Source organism: Saccopteryx leptura, chromosome 4, assembly GCF_036850995.1.
Source record: "Saccopteryx leptura isolate mSacLep1 chromosome 4, mSacLep1_pri_phased_curated, whole genome shotgun sequence".
Classification (NCBI taxonomy): domain Eukaryota; kingdom Metazoa; phylum Chordata; class Mammalia; order Chiroptera; family Emballonuridae; genus Saccopteryx; species Saccopteryx leptura.
In genome coordinates this window covers 146,570,792-146,591,924 of record NC_089506.1, presented here as the reverse complement: position 1 = coordinate 146,591,924, position 21,133 = coordinate 146,570,792, and the positions used below count along the sequence as shown (strand labels likewise).

Here is a 21,133-nt window from a genome sequence, read left to right as displayed (position 1 = left end):
CACATCATACATTTAAAAAAGTAACAAAATCAAACTGTCAATACCCACAGTAGACATCTTTGAGGGATAAATAAAACTCAAATATTCAGGGAAGGCATAGTAGATGGCCCTTGTGTTTACAAGAAATGAGTTCAGTTTATCTGCTACTTGGAAGAAATACCTTAGGCTCGTGAACGATATCTTTGGGTGTTCAGTGGCAATTCCCAGCATGCTGGGCAAGGTCGGGTCACAGGTAGCTGGAGCAGGGCTAGAAGAGACTGAACCCTCCCTCTATGGAGCAAGGGGGCAGCTTACCTTCTTGTGTCCCTCTTTCCACAGCACAGTCGTGTCAACCCATGCGGCTGGGAAGCCTGGCAGGCTTCAGTTCAATGAACTTTCTTTCCACTCTGGAGCTGGACCCTGATTGAATTCTATGAAGCCCTTTAGGGTGTGGGAGCCTTTAAGAATATATGCCAAAAGCTGGTATTTCCTGACCTCTTTTGGGCCTTATTTGCCTTTTCTGTTACTTTCTTGGCCATTATAGACCTTAAAAGCCATGCTCAGAAGATCTCATTGAGGGGCTTGACTAAGAGAGAAAAATTGGGAATCCAGTGTCTAAAAAAGCCTATTAGACCGAGGAAAGAAAAGATTTGATCTGTGGTGGTAGGTGATTGGAGACTGTGGAAGGTCTGGTTCGATCTAGGGTGAGACTTCAGGTTGTGGGGGTTAAGGTGATGCCTAGATAGACTACGGACTAAGAGTGAAGTTGAGCCTTAGCAGAGAAGACACGATATCCCTTCATGGTGAGGAAGTTAAGAAGGGTGGCGGTGTGTCTCCTTGAGGCAGGCAGGGAGGGGTTTTAGAGGAGTAGTTTATCTGCATATTGTAAGAGAGTACTAGTTTTGAGATTGCATGCTGTTAAATCCTGAGCTAGTGCCTGCTGCAACAGGTGTGGGCTGTTTTTGATCCCCTGGGGTAAGACAGTCCATGTAAATTACTGGGCCTAATTAGTGTCCGGGTCAGTTTAAATAAAGGTAAATGCAAACAGAAAGTAAGAGTCAGGGTGTAGAGGAATGGTAAAGAAGGCATTCTTGAGGTCTAGGATTGTGAATGAGTGGTGTTTGAGAAAATGTGTGACAGTAACTTGTAGAGATTAGGGACTACTGGATGGAGGAGAATTATCGCCTCATTGATTAGGAGTAAATTTTGTACGAGGTGATAAGCCCCTGAAGGTTTTTGAACAGGAAGGATGGGGGTATTGTAGGGAGAGTCTGTGGGGATGTGTAAGCCTGGTTTAAGAGGTGGGTAATTATTGGTTTAAGGCCTTAGAAACAGACACAGTTACATATTAAACAAAGATTTCAGATACACATTATGAATTAAGGAATTTTTTAAATATTTTATTTATTCATTTTAGAGAGGAGAGAGAGAGAGAGAGAGAGAAAGAGAGAGAGAGAAAGAGAGAATGGGGGAGGAGCAGGAAGCATCAACTCCCATATGTGCCTTGACCAGGCAAGCCCAGGGGTTCAAACCAGTGACCTCAACATTCCAGGTTGACACTTTATCCACTGTGCCACCATAGGCCAGGCTGAATTAAGGAATTTAAATGAACGTGCTTTACTTGTTTCAATTCAAATTATACTAGAGATATTTTCTGACAAAGAGACAAGACGGATCACTTACTCACATAGCTTAATATACAATTCTGCTTTTTAAAGTTTTTCGAGATGGCAGGGAGTTGCCAGCATAGAGGGGAGGAAGAGAGAAAGTAGATGGATGGACAATGTGAGCAGCTGGATGGAAACGAAGGAGGGTCAGAATTTGCAGGAGGAGGGGGAGGAGGAGGATAAAGTATTAGTGTGGCCCCACGTGGTCAGTCAGAGTCGTCAAAAGGATTTAGAGGTCTGAAGAGAGGGGAGGGGGCAAGGAGGAAAGAGGCAGTCACAGTTTGTAAGGAGGGAGGAGGGGTTCAAGAATACAGTGGAGAAGGGAGGGACCCCAGGCCAGCGGGGAGGAGAAAAAGAGTGTGGTGTTTGCAAGTGAATGAGAAACAGGATCCTGTGAAGGGAGGGAAGGAGGCTCTTGTAGGAAAGAGACTCGAGCCAAAGAGGTTCACTGAGGGACCAGAGAGGAGTCTGGTGCCCTCGGGGGTCAGGCAGGAGGGAGAGAGTTGGGAGTCCGTGAAGAAGGAAAGATTAGGAGCGGAAGTTTTAGGTGAGGTTTCTCTGGCCAAAAATGGCCTGCGTGTAGAACAGGCGGCACAGAAATTAAGGACAGGAGAGAAGGGAGAAGAAAAATCTGCATGTAAGGAATTTCTGATGCCTTCCCCGTCTGGTGGCAGAAATTGTCAGTATCTCTTAGGATATTGCAATGGTAGTAGAAAGCAACCTGGCTAGGTGCCTAGACTTTCAAGGAAGTCTGTAGAAGCAGGCCGCTCGGAGTAGAAACCTCCCAAACTATGAACCTCAGAGAGTAGGGTGAGTCCCGAAGGAGTAGAGGAGTAGTCTCTGAGGCCTGAGATTGGGAAGAGCCCACGTTCCGAGGGGAGTCTGTCTGGACGGTTTGGACTGAGAGGAGCCCACAGTAGAGGAGACTGGTGAGAGAAGGGGGCGTCCCCGCCTCCAGTCACAGTTCCGAGAGGAGAAAATCTCCGTAAAAAGAGTCTCAGACAAGAGGTCGTCACCCCAAGGCCAAGATCCCAGGATGCAGGAGAGTGGCCTGGCTAGGCGTGCCTAGACTTTCGTAGAAGTCCATAAAGGAGTAGAGGCAGACCACCCGTAGATATGGGGTCCGAAGTCAAAACTGTCCAACCAGGAAGGGATGTTTTTGGAGAAAAATTTGGAGGCCAACCGGGGGAGGGGAGGGGAGAAACTCCTTACCTTTTTGGTCTAGCAGGGGTTCTGGACAGGGTTAGACTGCCAGCCAATCAACCTACAATTACAGTCCAAACAGAATCAGGGAGTAAGCCCGGGACAAGCTGCCGCTGCCCATTGTTTCCCTGGTTGTAAGTTTGGATGGCAAAGAGGGATCATCCAGGCAGTTAGTACCCTGTCTCGGGTTTCGGCACCAAATATTGGAATCCATGGGAGTCCGAAAGACCAGAGTAACAGGCTTTATTGCAAGGAAGAAAGGAACCTTGCTGGGCACTTCTCCTGGGGAGAAGAGCACCAGTTACAGATTAGGGGCGAATTATATAGTGTCTGGGAGAGCCTGAGGGCATACTGAGGCAAAAGTCCTAGTATGTCCAGAATGCTCCTCCTTGGGGGGCTTTGAGCATGTGGGTGTTGAATCAAAAGTCCTGGTGTGTCCAGGGCCTCTTCTTGGGGCGGCATGTCAGCTTTTTTGAACTCCTTTGTCTCAGGGGCAATAATAGTCCAGTAAGGGTGAGTTCTGACAGATAAGCGGAACATCAAGAGGGCAGTTTGGAATACACATATCTATCACTGTATTCATACATTTTTAAAAAAAGTGCCCTGCATCCTGCACCTTGTCTATTTGCATCTGAAATGTACATGTTCATACAGTCAAAGTGCAAAGTCTGTAACATCAACACTGGGAGATATTAGGCCCATCAATAAAACAATTTACATTAGTGATTTTCAACCTTTTCCCTCTTGGCACACATAAAGTAATTACTAAAATTCTCTAGCACACTAAAAAAAATTTTTTGCAAGTCTGAAAAAATATAGCTACAATTTTAATTGATTATATATATAAAACCTCTTTTTGCTCCAAAGTGACTTTTAAGAAAACCAGGTGACTACACTTGCATATAATAATTTCTGTTACTAAGAATTAACCAATCAGATGCAACTTTATTATGTGACATTACCAATAAGATACAAATCTATTGTACAGCCTATATATTATGGTTCAAGATAGTACATTCACACCTGATGCTATTGTTGTATTAGCTGTTGCCATTTTTTTTAAAATCTGACAATATAAGGGAAAGGAAGTCAGTTCCTCTGACTAAATAGGTGTTACATGGTTTAAAAATTCTTGTGGTACCTGATCATGCAGTGGCACAGTGGACAGTGTCAGAACTCCGAGGTTTCCGGTTTGAGCATGGGCTCACCAGCTTGAGTGTGGGGCACTGGCTTGAGTGTGGGATCATAGACAGGACCCCATGGTTGCAGTCTTGAGCCCAAGGTTGCTGGCTTGAATAAGGGGTCACTGGCTCAGCTGAGCCACCCCTGGTCAAGGCACCTATGAGAAGTCATCAATGAATAACTAAGGTGCTGCAACTATGAGTTGATGCTTCTCATCTCTTTCTCTTCCTGTCTGTCCTTGTCTATTGCTCTCTCTCTCTCTCTCTCTCTCTAAAAAAATAAAAATAAAATTCTTGTGGCACACACACTGGTTGAAAATTACTGCTTTACACTTACATAAATTCAAATATATTATTGTACTTACGAAGTTCATCAGGATAATCATGTATGAAGTCATGAGTTTGCTATTGAACAAACTAGTGTCTCATACACCTCAACTTTAACTACCAGTGACTTTTGATTATTTTCAAAACAAAGTAAATTACAATTTGTAGACAGCTTTGTCTCCTTGAGAACAGGAAGCCTGAGAACCAGGGCTGAAGGGCAAACGTTTCCCAGGGTCTGACTCTAGGTGGCTCACTTTCCTCGCCTATATACACAAAAGCTGAAACAACCATCCCCGCCGCCCGAGGGCTTTTCTTCCGGGGTTCGCCTCTTCTGCAGCAGTCTAGAGACTTCAGCATAAAGAATAGTAAGCCTTGTGATTTTCCAAAACATGGACGTCCACACTATTCTTTTGAGCGCCCATCTCACCCTACAGAAACTTCCAGATGCCGCGCAAGAAGAAATGCACAGCAGTCTCCGACAAATCTTCAGCACCTCCGCCACTCAATGTTCCCTAGACAGTTTTGTCAGCGCTATGTGGACGAAGGACAAAGACGCACTCGACAGGTACCCGGGAATCAGGGACTAGGCTGACGACTTGGCCCGTAGCGCAACGCCTAGAAACGCCGGGCCTCGGCCAAACACGCCTGGAAGGAGCGGGGCTGGAACTTGGACCCCGCCCCCTGGCCCGGAGGCGTCCGTGCGCCTGCGCGCCCAGCAGAGGCCTGGACTTGAAGAGCCCGGGGTTTGAGCTCGCCCTTGCGCCTCCGCCCCCGCTCTCCGCCCCCTCCCACCTCCGCCCCCTTGACGCGATGACGCACGGCAGGTTTGCGGACGTGGCGGCCGCGCAAGCCCGGGAAGGCGGGGACTTTGGCCTCCGCAGCAGCGGTGGAGGGGGGCAGGGGAGGACGGTGGTACCCCAAAACGGAGGCTCAGCTATGAACTTGCCCGGGACGGCAGCCGTTTCTTCGTGACGTCCCCCTTGCTAACGGGACAGGTAAAGATGGCGGCGAGAGGTGGGGAGTGGCTTCGCCCCGGGTGGCGGGGTCGGGCCCCTGCGGCGTCCGCGGGCCATTGGCCGCAGGGGTGGCGGGGCGGCTGCAGGAGACTGGGACTGGGGAGACCTTGGGGACCGCCCTACCAAAGTCCCTCCACACATTGTTGGGGAAGCTGAGGGTCAGAGGAAGGGCTTCTACGTGCCCTGTTCCCGGTGCGACTCATTTTTCACCCAAACACCTGTATTTCTTTCACAACTGTTTTTGTATGGAATAGTCGCTGACGGCATCTTGTCCACATCGTCCAAGCGTGATGGTGTGACATAAAAATCTGATGTTTAACCATCGCAGGGGATGACAGGGAAAGGAAAAACTAGACTTGTGGAATGAAGAGGGAGGGAAGTTAAGTTTTCAAAAACTGAATTGGCTCTGGAGGGTACGGCCCCAGTGATCCTGACCCGGTGGACGCCTTCCTGCCTTGAACCCGTGGCCCTCTTATTGTTCCCTCTTTAAGGATGTCAGCGCGAAACACCCGACAGCAGTTACTCAGAGTGAAGGTGTTTGGGAAACCATTTTCACATACAGACTCAGCTCATGAATCCATTGGTAATTTTTGTGACTGCTTGTAATCTACGTAGCTGGCAGAGGTTTGTTTTAGTTTTCTGAAGAGGGAATTCGTGCTTTTTTCTTGCCCAAAGAAAACTAAGACAGGTGAAGAGAACTGAGTCAGATGACGGGAGGACTGTGTACTTCCTAATCTCTGGTTGACTCAGATAATTATCTGCCTGGGTCAAAGTCTAGCTTTTCATTTCAATGAGACACACAACCAATTCTTGATTATTCAGAAACAGAATACTAGTTTATGGTATTCTGCAGTCAGCATTTCATTACAAGGGGGAGTTAAGTGATAAAGTTCAATCTTTTAAGTATTTAGCAATATATCATAGACAGAAGTTGATATAAGTATCTAAAATGGCTTTGCTCAGTGACTTTCATCCATGCGAATCCAGTTTAGGATTTTAAGAACAAAATATGAGGGAAAAAAGTCTCTTACTACCTGTCCATTTCTCTTCATTTTTCACAACAACTGAAAGTGATCCTGTGAACAATTAATATGAAACTAAAACTGTGAATGTGGAGTTAGTTCTCATATTGTTCATTTTTAAAAATTTTCAATTTTATTTATTTTTATTTAGAGGGACAGACAGGAAGGGAGAGAGATGAGAAGCATCAACTTATCTTTCTGGCACTTTAGTTCATTTATTGCTACCTGTCTTGACCAGGGGGGCCCCCTCCAGCTGAGCCAGTGACCCCTTGCTCAAGCCAGCAACCATGGGAACATGTCTGATCCCACGCTCAAGATGGTGGCCCCCACGCTCAAACTGGTGTTTTGTGATACATGGTCTGTAAGACTGGATTACCTTTTCATCCCACCCTCATGTCGTCATTGCCAAATATACTCACTGTACTTCAACAGCTATAAAATTTGAACCTGAATTATTTAGTAACCAAAACCAATTGTTAAAAAAAAAACAACAAAAGATAAAATGTTCTGAATATAAGTTTCATGTAAAATCAGTCAAATGGATCAGCTCTATTTCAAAGTTTTCTCTGCCTTCTCCCCTCAACCCAGGTTTTGACAGTATGTCAGGAAGGCATCAGAATCGTAGTTTTCCTCTTCCAGGAGTTCATTCATGTGGTCAAGTACATGCATTTGGAAATTGTACAGAGGGTGATGTGTTGGAAGAGGATGCTGAAGTGTATGAGCTTCGATCCAGAGGAAAAGAGAAAATCAGAAGAAGCACATCAAGAGACAGACTTGATGACATTATAGTATTAACAAAAGATATACAGGAAGGAGATACTTTAAATGCGATAGCCCTTCAATATTGTTGTACGGTAAGTTTTAACTTGATTTTGCATAATGCAGTCCAAAATAAATTATTTTTCATAGCACAAATTGAAATAAATTACTGTCTTTTCCTCTGCTCCCCCTTTTCCTTTTCATGAAAATCTATCTGTTTGTGGATGTTAACTTTTTAAATGTTTAAGTGAATACTTGAATTTATTGTTATGTCTAAATCGGTGATTCTATTTTCAGTATTGAAAAATATCCAAATTTGTTATCTTCTTTTCCTGATCTAAGTTGTAAGAAAATGTATAAATATATAAGAAAGTTTTCCCCTGCCTCAATTTCCTGAGATAACACACTTGCGTTTCATTTCATACCTTTTTGTCCTTTTACTAATATGGGTGTTTGTATATATCTATATATACACATGTGTGTATACATATAGACCTTGGCCGGTTGGCTCAGTGGTAGAGCATCAGCCCGGTGTATGGGTGTCCCAGGTTCGATCCCCAGTTAGGGCACACAGGAGAAGTGACCATCTGCTTCTCTTCCTTCCCCTCTCCTTCCCCTCACAGCCAGTGGCTCAGTTGGTTTGCACATTGGCCTCAGGCGCTAAGGATAGCTGGGTTGATTTCGAGCATCTGCCCCAGAGGGGGTTGCCAGGTGGATCCTGGTCTGGGTTCATGTAAGAGTCTGTCGGTCTCCCCTCCTCTCACTTAGAAGGAAAAAAACATATATAAAATACTGTACTTGGGAAATTTCTGATTTTTGTGTTTAAAATTGTTTTATACCACGCCTGTTACTCTGCAATTGCCTTTGCTTTTTTTATTTCTTAGTTTATCATGGGTATTACCTCATAGCTTTATAGATTTAGTTCATCATTGTCATTAGCTATAAACTTTCCATAGGATGGATGTACTATAATTAAGCCATTCTTATACTGTGGATAGCCAAGATTTTCCCATGTTTTGCCTTGTACTCCAACAGTCATCATGACAATATCTTTAAATGGAGTTACTTTTATTTCTGTAGAATAGATTCCCAAAAGTGGGATTGATAGCTCAAAGGAAAGTTTTATTTCTCATTTTAGTAGATATTAAACTGTTTAAACCTATTTTATATCTGTCATATATCTTGCGTCCTTAGCCTAGAATCAGTTTTCATGTAAACACTTTGATATAACTGTTTAGAACATTGGTTTTAAAACTTTGTTCTCATGCTACCAATGGAATTTTGAAATGCATGTGTACCTCTTTGCACATTTTAAAGTGAACTTATACTTCCTAATAAATTAAAATAGTTACCAAGGATATAATTTCTATAAGGTTGTAAGTATTGATATTTAAAAATAAGACTGTTAGAATATTCTTTAAATGTATACATGGAATTCTAAATACTAATTCAGGATTTTCCCCTGAAATAATTTATTTTTAAAATATAGATATATGCTCTTTTTTATGAGCATGACATTTTATATCATTTTTTTCTGCTTAATATTTTTATTTTCATCTCCAAAATGTATTTTTATACTTGAAAACCAATTATGACTGTCATAGTTATCTGAAATAGAAACACATATTTATAAACTTTTATATATAAATTTAAGTATATTTTAAAAAATGCTGTATGACCATGAGGTGCTATTTTTTTTTTAAATTTTTCCATTGATTTGAGAGAGAGAGATGAACAGAGAGAGAGAGAAGCATCATCTCATTGTTTCACGCCATCGTTTCATTCAGTTGTGCACTCGTTGATTGCCTTTTGTGTGTACCCTGACTAGGGGTGGAACCTATGTCTTCTGGTGTGCTGGGTTGATGCTTCATCCACTCATCCTCAGCCAGGGCATATTCTGTTTTTTGGGTCGAGTAATAATTGCAATTATTCAAAATTGATCAAAACATATAAGTGTTGATTTAAAAGTAAAATAAAATGTGTTACTGAAACGCATTCCTTGATGAGGTCAGAAAAACTAGGTTGTATGGTTTTTTTGGCAATTCATGTTTGGCAATACCGTTTATTATTAAATCAGAAGATATCTGATCTCATCTTTTAATGTAAGTAAGCATGTGTATGTGTGGTTTGTAGAGAAATAAGAACACTGAGAAATTACACAATGTGCCTTAAATGATCAGTTATAGAAAGTAATGAAGATTTTAAATTAGATGAAAGACTAAAGATATCATTGTAGTCCAGTTTCATTGCAGAGACATTAGTTTTCCTTTCATGAAATTAAAGTTTTCTTAGAAATGTGAAATGTTATGTGAATACTAGAAAGCCCGGCGGTCATACGAAATGACCGCTGTTCTAGATATTATAAATTGTAATTAAAATTTGTGCAAAGGTGTCTGCTAATTCAAACTGAATTACCCAGGGCAGGAGGCGAGGACGCCCCTTTGCTTAGTGCCCCACGGGGTTTCCCCCTTCTACTTGCTTAATTGCTTAAAGTAGAGTGCAGTGAAGGAAACCACTGGCGGTACATTTCTTAAGAGCCACCGCTAGCTCAATAAATAAAGGTGATTTAAATAATAAAATGTTAATTCACATGTCAAAGATCTCTTTGTACACAACATTTTTGTGTAGATCTTTCCATCATTTTTAAGCTTGCCTTGCAGAGGACCATCAATTAAGTGTTCACATTTAATATTCATGTCACCAGAGGAATGCTCAAAAATTAAAGTTTCTCCATCTGAAACTGTTTTAATCCTTTTTGCGTTTCGGTCAGCATTACTCTGTCGTTTTTTTGCATTTCTCTCCTGCCTTTGTTCAAGGGACTCATTTTGTCGAGACAGGCTTTTTTGTCTTGCATCTGAGGCAAGCCTTGTTTCTCTATGCTCATCAGTCTCATTTTGCTGAGAAAGACGCATTTGCTCTGCGACTGAAGCAAGCCTTGTCTTTCTCTGCTCAGTGGTTTCTTTTTGTCGAGAAAGCCGTTTTTGTGCAGCTTTAGCTCCTTTCTCTCCTCTTCAGTGCTGTATTTTCTAGGAGGCATTCTTAAAAGAAATTACGTTAAGACGTAGTTTTTATGTAAAACAGATGATTGCCAATGCAAACAAATGTTCACCTTCCCCCTGACTTGCTCAATTTGCGTTCAGCCGTGGCAACTTCACCCCATTGGCTAGTACAGTTACGCAAGCAACCAATAAGCTATCGGCGACAGACACTTAAGCCGCATATAATAAAGAATTAAAAATAGGTCATGTTTTTTCAGTGAGATGGATGAAGAGGACAAAAGTATTCTTGGCATATGACAGTAATGTAGAAAATATTTCAAGAAGGAAATAAGGTGAACAATAGGAAATTTAAGGTGTTTCAGAAATAAGCATCATAGACTGATTGGGATGAAGCACTTTGAGGTAACTGAGGAAAACTTTGACCCCTATAAGAGAAACCAATGTACAGTTTTAACAAGAGTTCTGCAAAATGATGGGGAAGTCTGCTGTGAAATGGAGGGGACCCAGGAGAGAGGGTATTAGAATAATTCAAATGAAGATGATTAGGGCTTAGAATAAAATATTTGTCGGTAGGCCCTGGCCGGTTGGCTCAGTGGTAGAGCGTCGGCCTGGCGTGTGGATGTCCCAGGTTTGATTCTGGCCAGAGCACACAGGAGAAGCGCCCATCTGCTTCTCCACCCTTCCCCTCTCCTTTCTCTCTATATCTCTCTTCCCCTCCTGCAGCCAAGGCTCCATTGGAGCAAAGTTGGCCCAGGCTGAGGATGGTTCCAAGGCCTCTGCCTCAGGCGCTAGAATGGCTCCGGTTGCAAGGGAGTAGCGTCCCAGATGGGCAGAGCATTGCCCTCTAACGGGCATGCTGGTGGATTCCGGGCATGCTGGTGGATTCCGGTCAGGTGCATGCAGGAGTCTGTTTCTCTGCTTCCCTGCTTTTCATTTCAGGAAAATACAAAACAAAACAAAAAAACAATTTGTCACTAAAAATAGAGAAGAACCTGATAGAAAATGTAATCACATTATGTATCAGCTGATTTCTCATTTAGCATGAAGAATCATGAAAACAGCTTAACATTAGAGGAAAGATGACATTGGCCATAGTAGTGGGAAAATTAATAATGTAGAATTAGGGAGTTAAGATAAGCAATGCTCAAGTAGCAGAAAAAAGACTAACCTCACCAAAGGATTAATCATTTAAAGATGCAGTATTTAGTGCTGTATTCTACTTACTATATATTGAGTCATAGGAATTATTAAAAACATGCCAGTTATAAAACGGTAATAAACCCAAAAAAGTCCAAGGTTGGAATCCCAAATGCATTAAAGAAAATGAGCTTAACAGAAAATGTAGGTCCATTCATAGATAATCTAGGTAGATAATAAATCTTTGGAAACCTAGTTCAGAAAGAGTATTGAGCAATTATTAAGATATAACCAAGCAAAAGAACATTAAAAAAAAATAGGGTCTGGTTTAGGGTTTGTCAATGAAGCTGTTTTTCTTTTTTGCTTTAAATTTATTGGGGTGACATGGATAATAAAATTATATAGGTTTCAAGGGTATGACTTTATGCATCATATATGTATTGCACTGTGTGCACACCACCCAAAGTCAAATCTACTTCCGTCACCATATATATTTGATTCCTTTTATCCACTCCCTCCTTTCCCTATGGTAACCACCATACTGTTGTCTGTGTCTGAGTTTTTGTTTATTTTTCTTGTTTGTTCATTTGTTGCTTTTAGTTTTATATCCCACATATCAGTGAAATTATATGGTTGTTGACTTTTTCTGTCTGACGTATTTCACATATCATGATACTCTCGAGATTCATCCATGTTGTCACAAATATTCTTTTCTTATGGTTGAGTAAGTATTCCATTATATATATGTACCACATCTTTTGTGTGTGTGTGTGTGACAGAGCCAGAGAGAGGGACAGATAGGGGCAGACAGGAAGGAAGAGAGATGAGAAGCATCAATTTTTCACTGTGGCACTTGAGTTATTCATTGATTGATTTCTCATATGTGCCTTGACTGGGGGCCTTCAGCAGCCTGAGTGACCCCTTGCTCAAGCCAGTGACCTTGGGCTCAAGCTGGTGAGCCTTCCTCAAACCAGATGAGCCCGTGCTCAAGCTGGCAACCTCAGGGTCTGGAACCTGGGTCTTCCACATCCCAGTCCGAAGCTCTATCCAGTGCACCACCACCTGGTCAGGCCTGCATCTTTATCTAGTCATCTGTTGAAGGACACTTCGGTTGTTTACATGTCTTGGCTACTGTGAATAAGGCTTCAGTGAACATAAGAGTGCATATATCTTTGCAAATGTTTTCCAATATTTGAGGAAGATAATCCAGAATATGGGTTGCAGGGTCATATAGTAACTCTCTTCTAAATTTTTTTGAGGATTCTCCATACTGTTTTGCATAGTGGCTGTACGAGTTTATATTTCCCACCAGCAGTGAATGAGGGTTCCTTTTTCTCCACCACCTCTCTAATAACGCTTATTGTCTTGTTGATAGTAACAGTTCTTATAGGTATGAGGTGGTTTGTCGTTGTAGTTTTGATTTGCATGTCCCTAATAGCTAGTGAATTGAGTATCTTTCTATATACCTGTTGGCCATTTGTATGTCGTCTTAGAATAAGTGCCTATTCAGGTCTTCTGCCTGTTTTTTAAATGGATTGTTTGGTGTTAATTGTATGAGTTCTTTATATATTTTGGATCTTAACCCCTTCTCAGAGCTGTTGTTTGGAAATATCTTCTCTCTTTTGGTTAGTTGTCTTTTGTTTTGTTGTCAGTGAATCTTCATTTGCCTTAAGAAAATACACTCTCAGACAAGACCCTTTATCTTTACTGTCTCTCGTCTCCTGGTTATTCTTCAGTCTTCTCCTTCTCCTCCTCCCATACATACACTTCAAGGGAGTTGGTTTTTCCAACAGGAACTCTGTCTTCATTGGATTTGATAAGCTACCACTGATCCAGTTCACCACTCCCTCCTACAAACCCTCTCTGACCTTGGGTTTCTGATTTTCCTACTGTTAATATTTAAGAACAGCCTGACCTGTGGTGGCGCAGTGGATAAAGTGTCGACCTGGAAATGCTGAGGTCACCGGTTCGAAACCCTGGGCTTGCCTGGTCAAGGCACATATGGGAGTTGATGCTTCCAGCTCCTCGCCCCCTTCTCTCTCTCTGTCTCTCCTCTCTCTCTCTCCCTCTGTCTCTCCCTCTCCTCTCCAAGAATGAATAAAAAAAAAAAAACTTAAAAAAAAAAATTTAAGAACAGCTATTATTTGCATAATGTACAATATGTCACTATTCTAAATGTCCTTCATACATTTTAATTGATTAATCTTTACAACAACCATATATGGTAAATATTATTACTGTCATTTTACAATTGTGAAAACTGAATTTGTGAGAGGTTAAACAACTTGCCCCGAATCATACTGCTAGACAGTATCAGAGCCAATTTTCAAACCTAGATGATTCATGCTTTTAACCATTATATGTTGCTTTCCTGGTCACTCTTAATTTCCTCTGTGGATTTCTCTTACTCAACATATCCCTCAAATGTTGGCGTTCCTCCAGGGTCTTTCCTATGTCACCTTTTATTCCTGTCTTTTTTTAGTGAATCCATCTCTTGTGACTTCATTTACCATTTTTGCTGGTATTCCACAAATATATACCTCTAACTGAGATCATCAGCATTTCAGACATACATCTGTAACTATGTACTGGACATCTTCCACTTACATATTTAAAGCACCTCAAAGACAACATGTGTAAAATCTGCCTCCATTCTTTTTTCTTCCTCTAGTATTCCATATCTTAGTGAATGGCGTCATTATCCATCAAGTTGACCAGGCCAGATATTTGAGTTTTATTTATTGATCTGATGATAAATAATCAGGGCTAGGGTTACAGCTTTGATGGAAAAGATGAATGGGACTAACTCAAAAGACAGTGGGAGAGCCTGGCATAGTAATTGCTAATCTGAGAAATACTGCCGCCGACTATGTCTCCTTACAAGGGCAAATGGATGGAATACACAGATAGGGAAAGGGCTGTATAATATTTAGGGAAAGCTTATAAAAATGACTGACCTTGGTAGTTGAATAATGCATTTACACTGGTAAGTTTGGGAAAATGGCTTCAGAAATTAAACGAGGGGGTAAGTTTTATTTTATCAAGTATAAGATGTTTTTCACATTTTAACATCTTTGACGTTGGAATGGTGGCATCTTCCAATATTTGGTGGGGTATTTTTGCCTTAATGAGACATAAAATAGTGGCGTATCTTGGCTTGACGGCATCTTAGTTTTGATAAAATATGATAGTTTTAGTTAGGTAACTATATTACTAATTGCCACTTTATTTTTTTCTTTTTTAGTGAGAGAGGTGGGGGTTGGCAGATACGGACAGACAGGAAGGGAGATGAGAAGCATCAACTCATAGTTGTGGCACCTTAGTTGAGCCAGTGATCCCTTGCTCAAGCCAGCGACCATGGGGTTATGTCTGATGCCATGCTCAAGCCAGCTTCCCTGCACTCTTGTGCTGAAGGTGGTAACCTCAGGGTTTCCAACCTGTGACCTCAGTGTCTCAGGCAACCACTCTATGCACTGTGCCACTGCCTGGTCAGGTGCTAATTGCCACTTTGGAAGAAAGAACATAAGAATCAGTAATCCTTCTTTCACAAATTGTTTAGTGTGATATTTATATAGACCCTAGTCAGGTAGCTCAGTTGGTTAGAGCAGTGGTTCTCAAAGTGTGCGGCAGGGTGCACTGGTGTGCCCTATGGCAGTGGTACCCAACCTTTTTTGGCCCACAGACCAGTTTAATGTCAGAAAATATTTTCATGGACCAGCCTTTAGGGTGGGACAGATAAATGCACAAAATAAAAATATGCGACCGGCATAAAAAGTTGTATTTTTTAATGTAACTGTCGAACTTACAAGACAAGCATCAAGAGTGAGTCTTAGATGGATGTAATGGGGAAACTGGTCATTTTTTAAAAATAAAACATCGTTTAGACTTAAATATAAATAAAACAGAAATAATGTAAGTTATTTGTTCTTTCTCAGCGGACCGGTACTGGTCTGTAGCTCAGGGGTTGGGGACCACTGCCCTATGGTGTTCCAGAGAAATATGTGCCTGTTGGGGACCAAAAAACCAACAGGGTTTTTGGAGTTTATTTTTGGGGGACAGAGGTGTGGGGAATTGGCTGTAAGCTGACAGTCTGCCCAACCCCCACCTCACTTGCCTGATTAGGTTGCAAAAGGCTGTTAAGCTGTGGTGCTAGATCGTTTACACTACCCCCCATGTTCCCCGGAAAGACTGGAGGCAAGTTTTTTCTATCCTTTGTTTGGTGTAAAGTTAAGATGATATGTATGGTGGGGGTTTTCTACACTCAACACAATTAAAGAGTAAAAAGAGAGGAATTCTTCAATGTATTGACGAGGAAATGAGAGTTTGCCTTTCAAATATATGCCCAAACATTGAAGAAATCGCTAGGACACATCAGGCTCATGTTTCTCATAAACACAAGAATGAAAAAACTTAACACATTCATGCTGGGACCTGCCGAATTTACTAAATCTTACTAAGAATGTATCTATCTATATAAAAAGATAACTTTTTTTTTTTCTTCTTCTTTTTTCTTTCTGAAGCTGGAAACGGGGAGAGACAGTCAGACAGACTCCCGCATGCGCCTGACTGGGATCCACCCGGCACGCCCACCACGGGCAACGCTCTGCCCACCAGGGGGCGATGCTCTGCCCCTCCGGGGCGTCGCTTTGCTGCGACCAGAGCCACTGTAGCGCCTGGGGCAGAGGCCAAGGAGCCATCCCCAGCGCCCGGGACATCCTTGCTCCAGTGGAGCCTTGGCTGCGGGAGGGGAAGAGAGAGAGAGAGAGGAAGGGGGGGGTGGAGAAGCAAATGGGCGCTTCTCCTATGTGCCCTGGCCGGGAATTGAACCCGGGTCCCCTGCACGCCAGGCCGACGCTCTACTGCTGAGCCAACCGGCCAGGGCCACCCCTCTTTTTTATGAATTCTAAAAAGCATAACTCAAAAAATGTAACATTAAAAGGTTTTTTAATGTCAGAATAAATTTAATTGTCATATTTATTTTAATTACTGTAAACGCACGCTTAGACTTTATATTTTTTTCTTTGTTTGACTTATATTTTTCAGAAATTTGTGTATAGTGCACCTAAAATTATTTATAGATTTTAAATGCGCCCTGACTTCAAAAAGTTTGAGAACCACTGGGTTAGAATGTCATTCCTACATGCCAAGGTTGTGGGTTTGATCCCGTCAGGGCGCATACAGTGAATGCATAAAATAAGTGGAACAGCAATTCTTTCTCTCTCTCATCAATACATAAAATAAAAAAGAGAAATAGGATCCTAGAATCTACTTGAAAATAGCTAGCATTAATGTTACTTCCATAGGGGATATCCTAAGACTGGTAGATCAAAAGTGGTATAATTTTATCCATAAATAAAATACAATCTCCCTGGGTGTAACCACTTACTACTGTTAATTAAGCTCTTTTTCCCCCTCCAAAAATAAGTGGATGAATGAATATTTCTACCTCTATTTTGATTTAGAATTCAGTTGAATGGTTTTTTGTTTTTACAGGTTGCAGATATCAAGAGGGTTAACAATCTCATCAGCGATCAAGACTTTTTTGCCCTTAGGTCTGTCAAAATTCCAGTAAAAAAGTTTAGTTCATTGACTGAAACACTTTATCCTCCAAAAGGAAGACAGGCTTCACGTTCTTCATCTGCGCAACATGTTCCAGAACCACAGGATATTTTGTCACGTAATGATTCTCTTTCTTCCAGTGAGTCAGCAGGTAGCTTTTTAAAAGAAGTAGACCGAGACATAGAACAAATAGTAAAATGTACAGACACCAAAAGAGAGAACCTTAACGAGGTGGTGTCTGCTTTAACAGCACAACAAATATGTTTTGAACCTGATAACAAAAACATTCACCGGAAGGATCCTTATTATGGAGCAGACTGGGGCATAGGATGGTGGACAGCTGTAGTGATAATGCTGATAGTGGGTATAATAACACCAGTGTTTTATTTGCTATATTATGAAATTTTAGCTAAAGTGGATGTTAGTCACCATTCAACAATGGATTCTTCACACCTGCATTCAGGAGTCACACCTCCATCACAACAGAGAGAAATGGAAGGTGGAATTGCTCCAACCAAAGGAATACCCTTTGGCCAACAAGATGATCATAAGCTGTATAGTCACAATTCTCAGTCTCCTGCTGCTCAACACAAAACATAGCAATTAGCTCACAATTACAGTGTTTGTGGTCACATGTTCATCTGGAATGTGGTGAATCAGTTATATTCAATAACCACTTCAAAGTCAGAATTTAGGGAGATGAAGATGCTTTTGTTTTTTACTTTTTTTGAGCCATTTACAAATGGATCGAGTATAAAATCCCTGCAGTTGCTAATTGCTGATACTGAGAACAGTACATCTATGTATTTGTTATATCAATGCTTAAAGCAGAAATGAATTTAAATATGTTTCTAGGAAGTTCTTAACTTGGCAAACACTTCATTTTTCTTATTCAAGATCGGTTATGTTTAAATTTATTTATTGTTTGGTTTAAGGTTATTAATGTTCATTAAGCTGAATGATAGCACCAGATACCTACAACTGAAGAAAATTTACTACTGTGATTCATCAAAATATTTAGTTTTAACATTTGATTCTAAAATTATTTATGGTAATACATACTTAATATTCCATTTTAAAACTTTTTGAAAATAAGTTTAGCACATATGCTATGAAGACATAAGTAGGTACAAAAGTGGAAAAGCAGTGTATAATGTCTGTAATAGAGGCTAGGATAGAGATGAAATATTTTTAAACCCCAAAATAATGTTGTGGTTGGAAAGTTGCCAGTTGGTTACTAGAACACTGGGTTAGGTCAAGAACCTAAAAGCAATCTTTGTCTCTTAAAGAATGCTGCCTCTGCTTCTGATTTTGAAGTCATTGTGTTTGCCTCTGATATTTGAAAGCACTTTTGTAATTCTTTGATGAAGAGTATTATACATACATATACAGGTTAGCATTATTTAGAAAATAATTCCCTACATACTGTGATAAGTTATTGCTATGTTACATGTGGTAACATGCCTTAATTACATTTAATGCCTTATAAAATATGTAAGCTTATATTTTTATAATTAAAAGTTGACATTATTTCTAATGGTCCAATGGGATTCATAACATAGGCTATATAAATTTGTCTCCACTTTTACTATCAAGTGTAAGTTAATGGGGTCAAACCAGTTTTCACTGTCTGCCTCTGAGGTTTGTTGCAAAAAAAAAAAAGGTTAATTAAGCAAAAGCAGAAGTAAAGATACCTTTGGTATTAGCAATAACAGACACTTTTTATTTATTGATCCCTTAACCTGTTTTCAAAAAGAAAATGTCCAACTTAAACCTTTTTTCCCTTGAATAGCATAAAATTGGGGAACAGGCCAAAAGCATTTAGGCAAAAGAGCTTGATAGTGCCACTTTTTAAGGTCTGCTAGATAAGAAGTATTTGCATACTGATTCCATCATTTAAGTTTTTAAAAGTTGTGTTTTTAAAAATGTAACCAAAATGATGCATTAGACGCAAGATTTGGTGGAAATTGCCTGTTCTGTATATAATAAAGTATGAACCTTAAGACCTACAATACCACCTCATTTTCTGGCCTTATTTCCTAATTTTAATGTTTCAGCTTTTTGACCATTTTATGTTTCAAACTCCAATCTTGATACAAAGTAGTGTTAATAAAGATATGTGGTAAATAAGGTTTTATGTACCTTCAGTAGCAAAGTATAAAAAGACAGAACAAAGAAGTCAAATATTAAAGCCTTTGTATTAGAGCAGTGGTCCCCAACCCCCGGGCCGCGGACCGTACCAGTCCATGGGCCATTTGGTACCGGTCCGCAGAAAAAGAATAAATAACCTACATTATTTCCGTTTTATTTATTTTTAAGTCTGAACGATGTTTTATTTTTAAAAAGTGACCAGATTCCCTCTGTTACATCCGTCTAAGACTCACTCTTGATGCTTGTCTTGGTAACGTGATACATTATCTGTCCCACCCTAAAGGCTGGTCCGTGAAAATATTTTCTGACATTAAACCGGTCCATGGCCCAAAAAAGGTTGGGGACCACTATATTAGAGGACCTTAGATAATTACCAAAAAGTATTAATGTGGGAATTATAGCACAATGATTATTTGAATAACTTGTAGTTTAAAATTAAAAAATTGTTTTAATGTGCCTTGGGCATATTGAAAAGAGGAGTGTGATCTTTCTAATTTATGCTCGATGTTAACTTGGTCAGTTTACATTGTATTTATTAAGCCTGCTGAAAAAAATCAAGTGTTAGGGAAGAAAATAGAGTATTTTAAAGTAGAATGGCTAGATGTTTTTTGAAGAACTTTGTTTACATCAAATTGATGAAATTATGGAAAGTCAGTGATTCCTTTTTGCTAGTGGTACTTTGAAATTGTGATAGAGGTCTGATATCCAGTATAAGTAACTTATTTTTAAAGTAGTAAGGTGTACTATGTACTTATGAGTGTCCTAGTCGTGGAAGGAAATAAAACATCCTATGACACAATCAGGCAGTTTCCTTTTTCTGTATATCTGAATTATATATTTTTAATTGATTGGAATATAGATTATAATTGTCACTAAAAAAATTCCTAAACATTTAATATAGAAAAATTTTAGCTTTAAAAATATACTAATATACATCAAAATTTGTAGCAAATGCAGATTACTCTGTAAAACTTAAGAAAAATTGTGATTTTTTAAACTATTGAAACCCTTATTTAAATTTACTTTCAGGCGTCACAGTAGGATCTATGTATGTGCACAACTATAAAAGTACCACAACTGTGTCAGTCATTGCGTTTGGTTCACTCAAAAAGTTGGGAATTACAAGTGGAGAAAAATCTGCTATTGGTGGGGCAGATTTTTTTTTTAAAGTTTGTACAAATGGTTAAGGTTGCTTTGAAAAATTGACTATAATCTGCTGGCCACATCAAGAATTAAAAGATTGCAATGTTTAATTTATCCAGAGGGCTTTTTGTTTTTAAAAGCTTTTCTTTTTCTGTTCTCAACTTGCTTATTCAGTGGCCTGAAGAGTTCTTTCAGTGATCCATAATGGTTCATTACTTAGTAATTAGTTCTTTTTAAAGTTACCTACTTCTAAAGTTACCTACTTTGGAATATGAAGGATACAGTTAGTTTTAGAAATATGAAGCAAGGATCCAGTGAGTGCTGTAAGTTATAGACATAGTTTTTAGAAGTATTTAAACGGTGCTTTGTGATGGGAATCATTCTTATTTTGAATTACAACAATGTTGCTCAGGAAGTTAATATTTTTCTTTTAAGTATGTGCATATTGCACTGTTAGATCATAGAAATATCTGAATGCAATATTTAATTCTTATATATGCAAGTACTATATATCTTGTATAATAGATTTTATACAAATGCAAAATGGAATTGTAGAACACTGTTAGCATGTACATTTGTAAAACTGTTTTTAAAAACTTTTGCCCTTTTTTCATATTTCAAAAGATCTTCAAAATAAAGTTTCTATTTTATTATTCAATCTGAAATGGAAGCTGGTGAATTTAATTGAATAAAGCAAACCTTTTCTCTTTCAAAGTATTTGATATAATAAAGATATTATGTAAGGTAGATCAAGTTGCCACAGGTTTACCAATTCAAGTTTTCCCCTTCTGATATTGAAACAAAAATCTACTGGATTTCTTAAAGGATGAAAGTGAAATGAAATAAAAACTTCAGATGTGTATTCTTTGAGAGATCTTGAACCTCAGAGAAGAAGATCTCACTCATAAAGCAGGGATAGGACTTCATACCAAGTTATAGATTAGTCCTATAATATACTGCTCACAAAAATTAGGGGATACTTCAAAATAA

At 39.9% G+C, this 21,133-nt stretch overlaps 1 protein-coding gene and 1 long non-coding RNA gene across 2 annotated transcripts; one reads left to right on the top strand and one right to left on the bottom strand.

The window, feature by feature from the left end:
- Positions 1-2,858: 2,858 nt before the first annotated feature.
- On the bottom strand, positions 2,859-5,076 carry LOC136403228 (uncharacterized). The gene is made up of 3 exons (XR_010751129.1): positions 4,785-5,076; positions 3,991-4,188; positions 2,859-2,910 (listed from the first exon to the last, which is right to left on the bottom strand). It is a non-coding gene; the product is annotated as an uncharacterized lncRNA (long non-coding RNA).
- Positions 5,077-5,197: 121 nt separating this feature from the next.
- On the top strand, positions 5,198-20,801 carry LYSMD3 (LysM domain containing 3). Its single transcript, XM_066381823.1, has 3 exons — positions 5,198-5,352; positions 6,984-7,249; positions 16,784-20,801. The coding sequence occupies exons 2-3, from the start codon at positions 6,995-6,997 to the stop codon at positions 17,447-17,449; spliced, it is 921 nt and encodes a 306-aa protein (XP_066237920.1). The 5' UTR covers positions 5,198-5,352; positions 6,984-6,994; the 3' UTR covers positions 17,450-20,801.
- Positions 20,802-21,133: the final 332 nt, after the last annotated feature.

Coding starts and splice junctions, on each gene's coding strand:
- LYSMD3 (XM_066381823.1), top strand. CDS start 6,995: ATGTCAGGAAGGCATCAGAATCGTAGTTTTCCTCTTCCAGGAGTTCAT. Junction 7,250..16,783: donor CCCTTCAATATTGTTGTACG/GTAAGTTTTAAC, acceptor TTGTTTTTACAG/GTTGCAGATATCAAGAGGGT.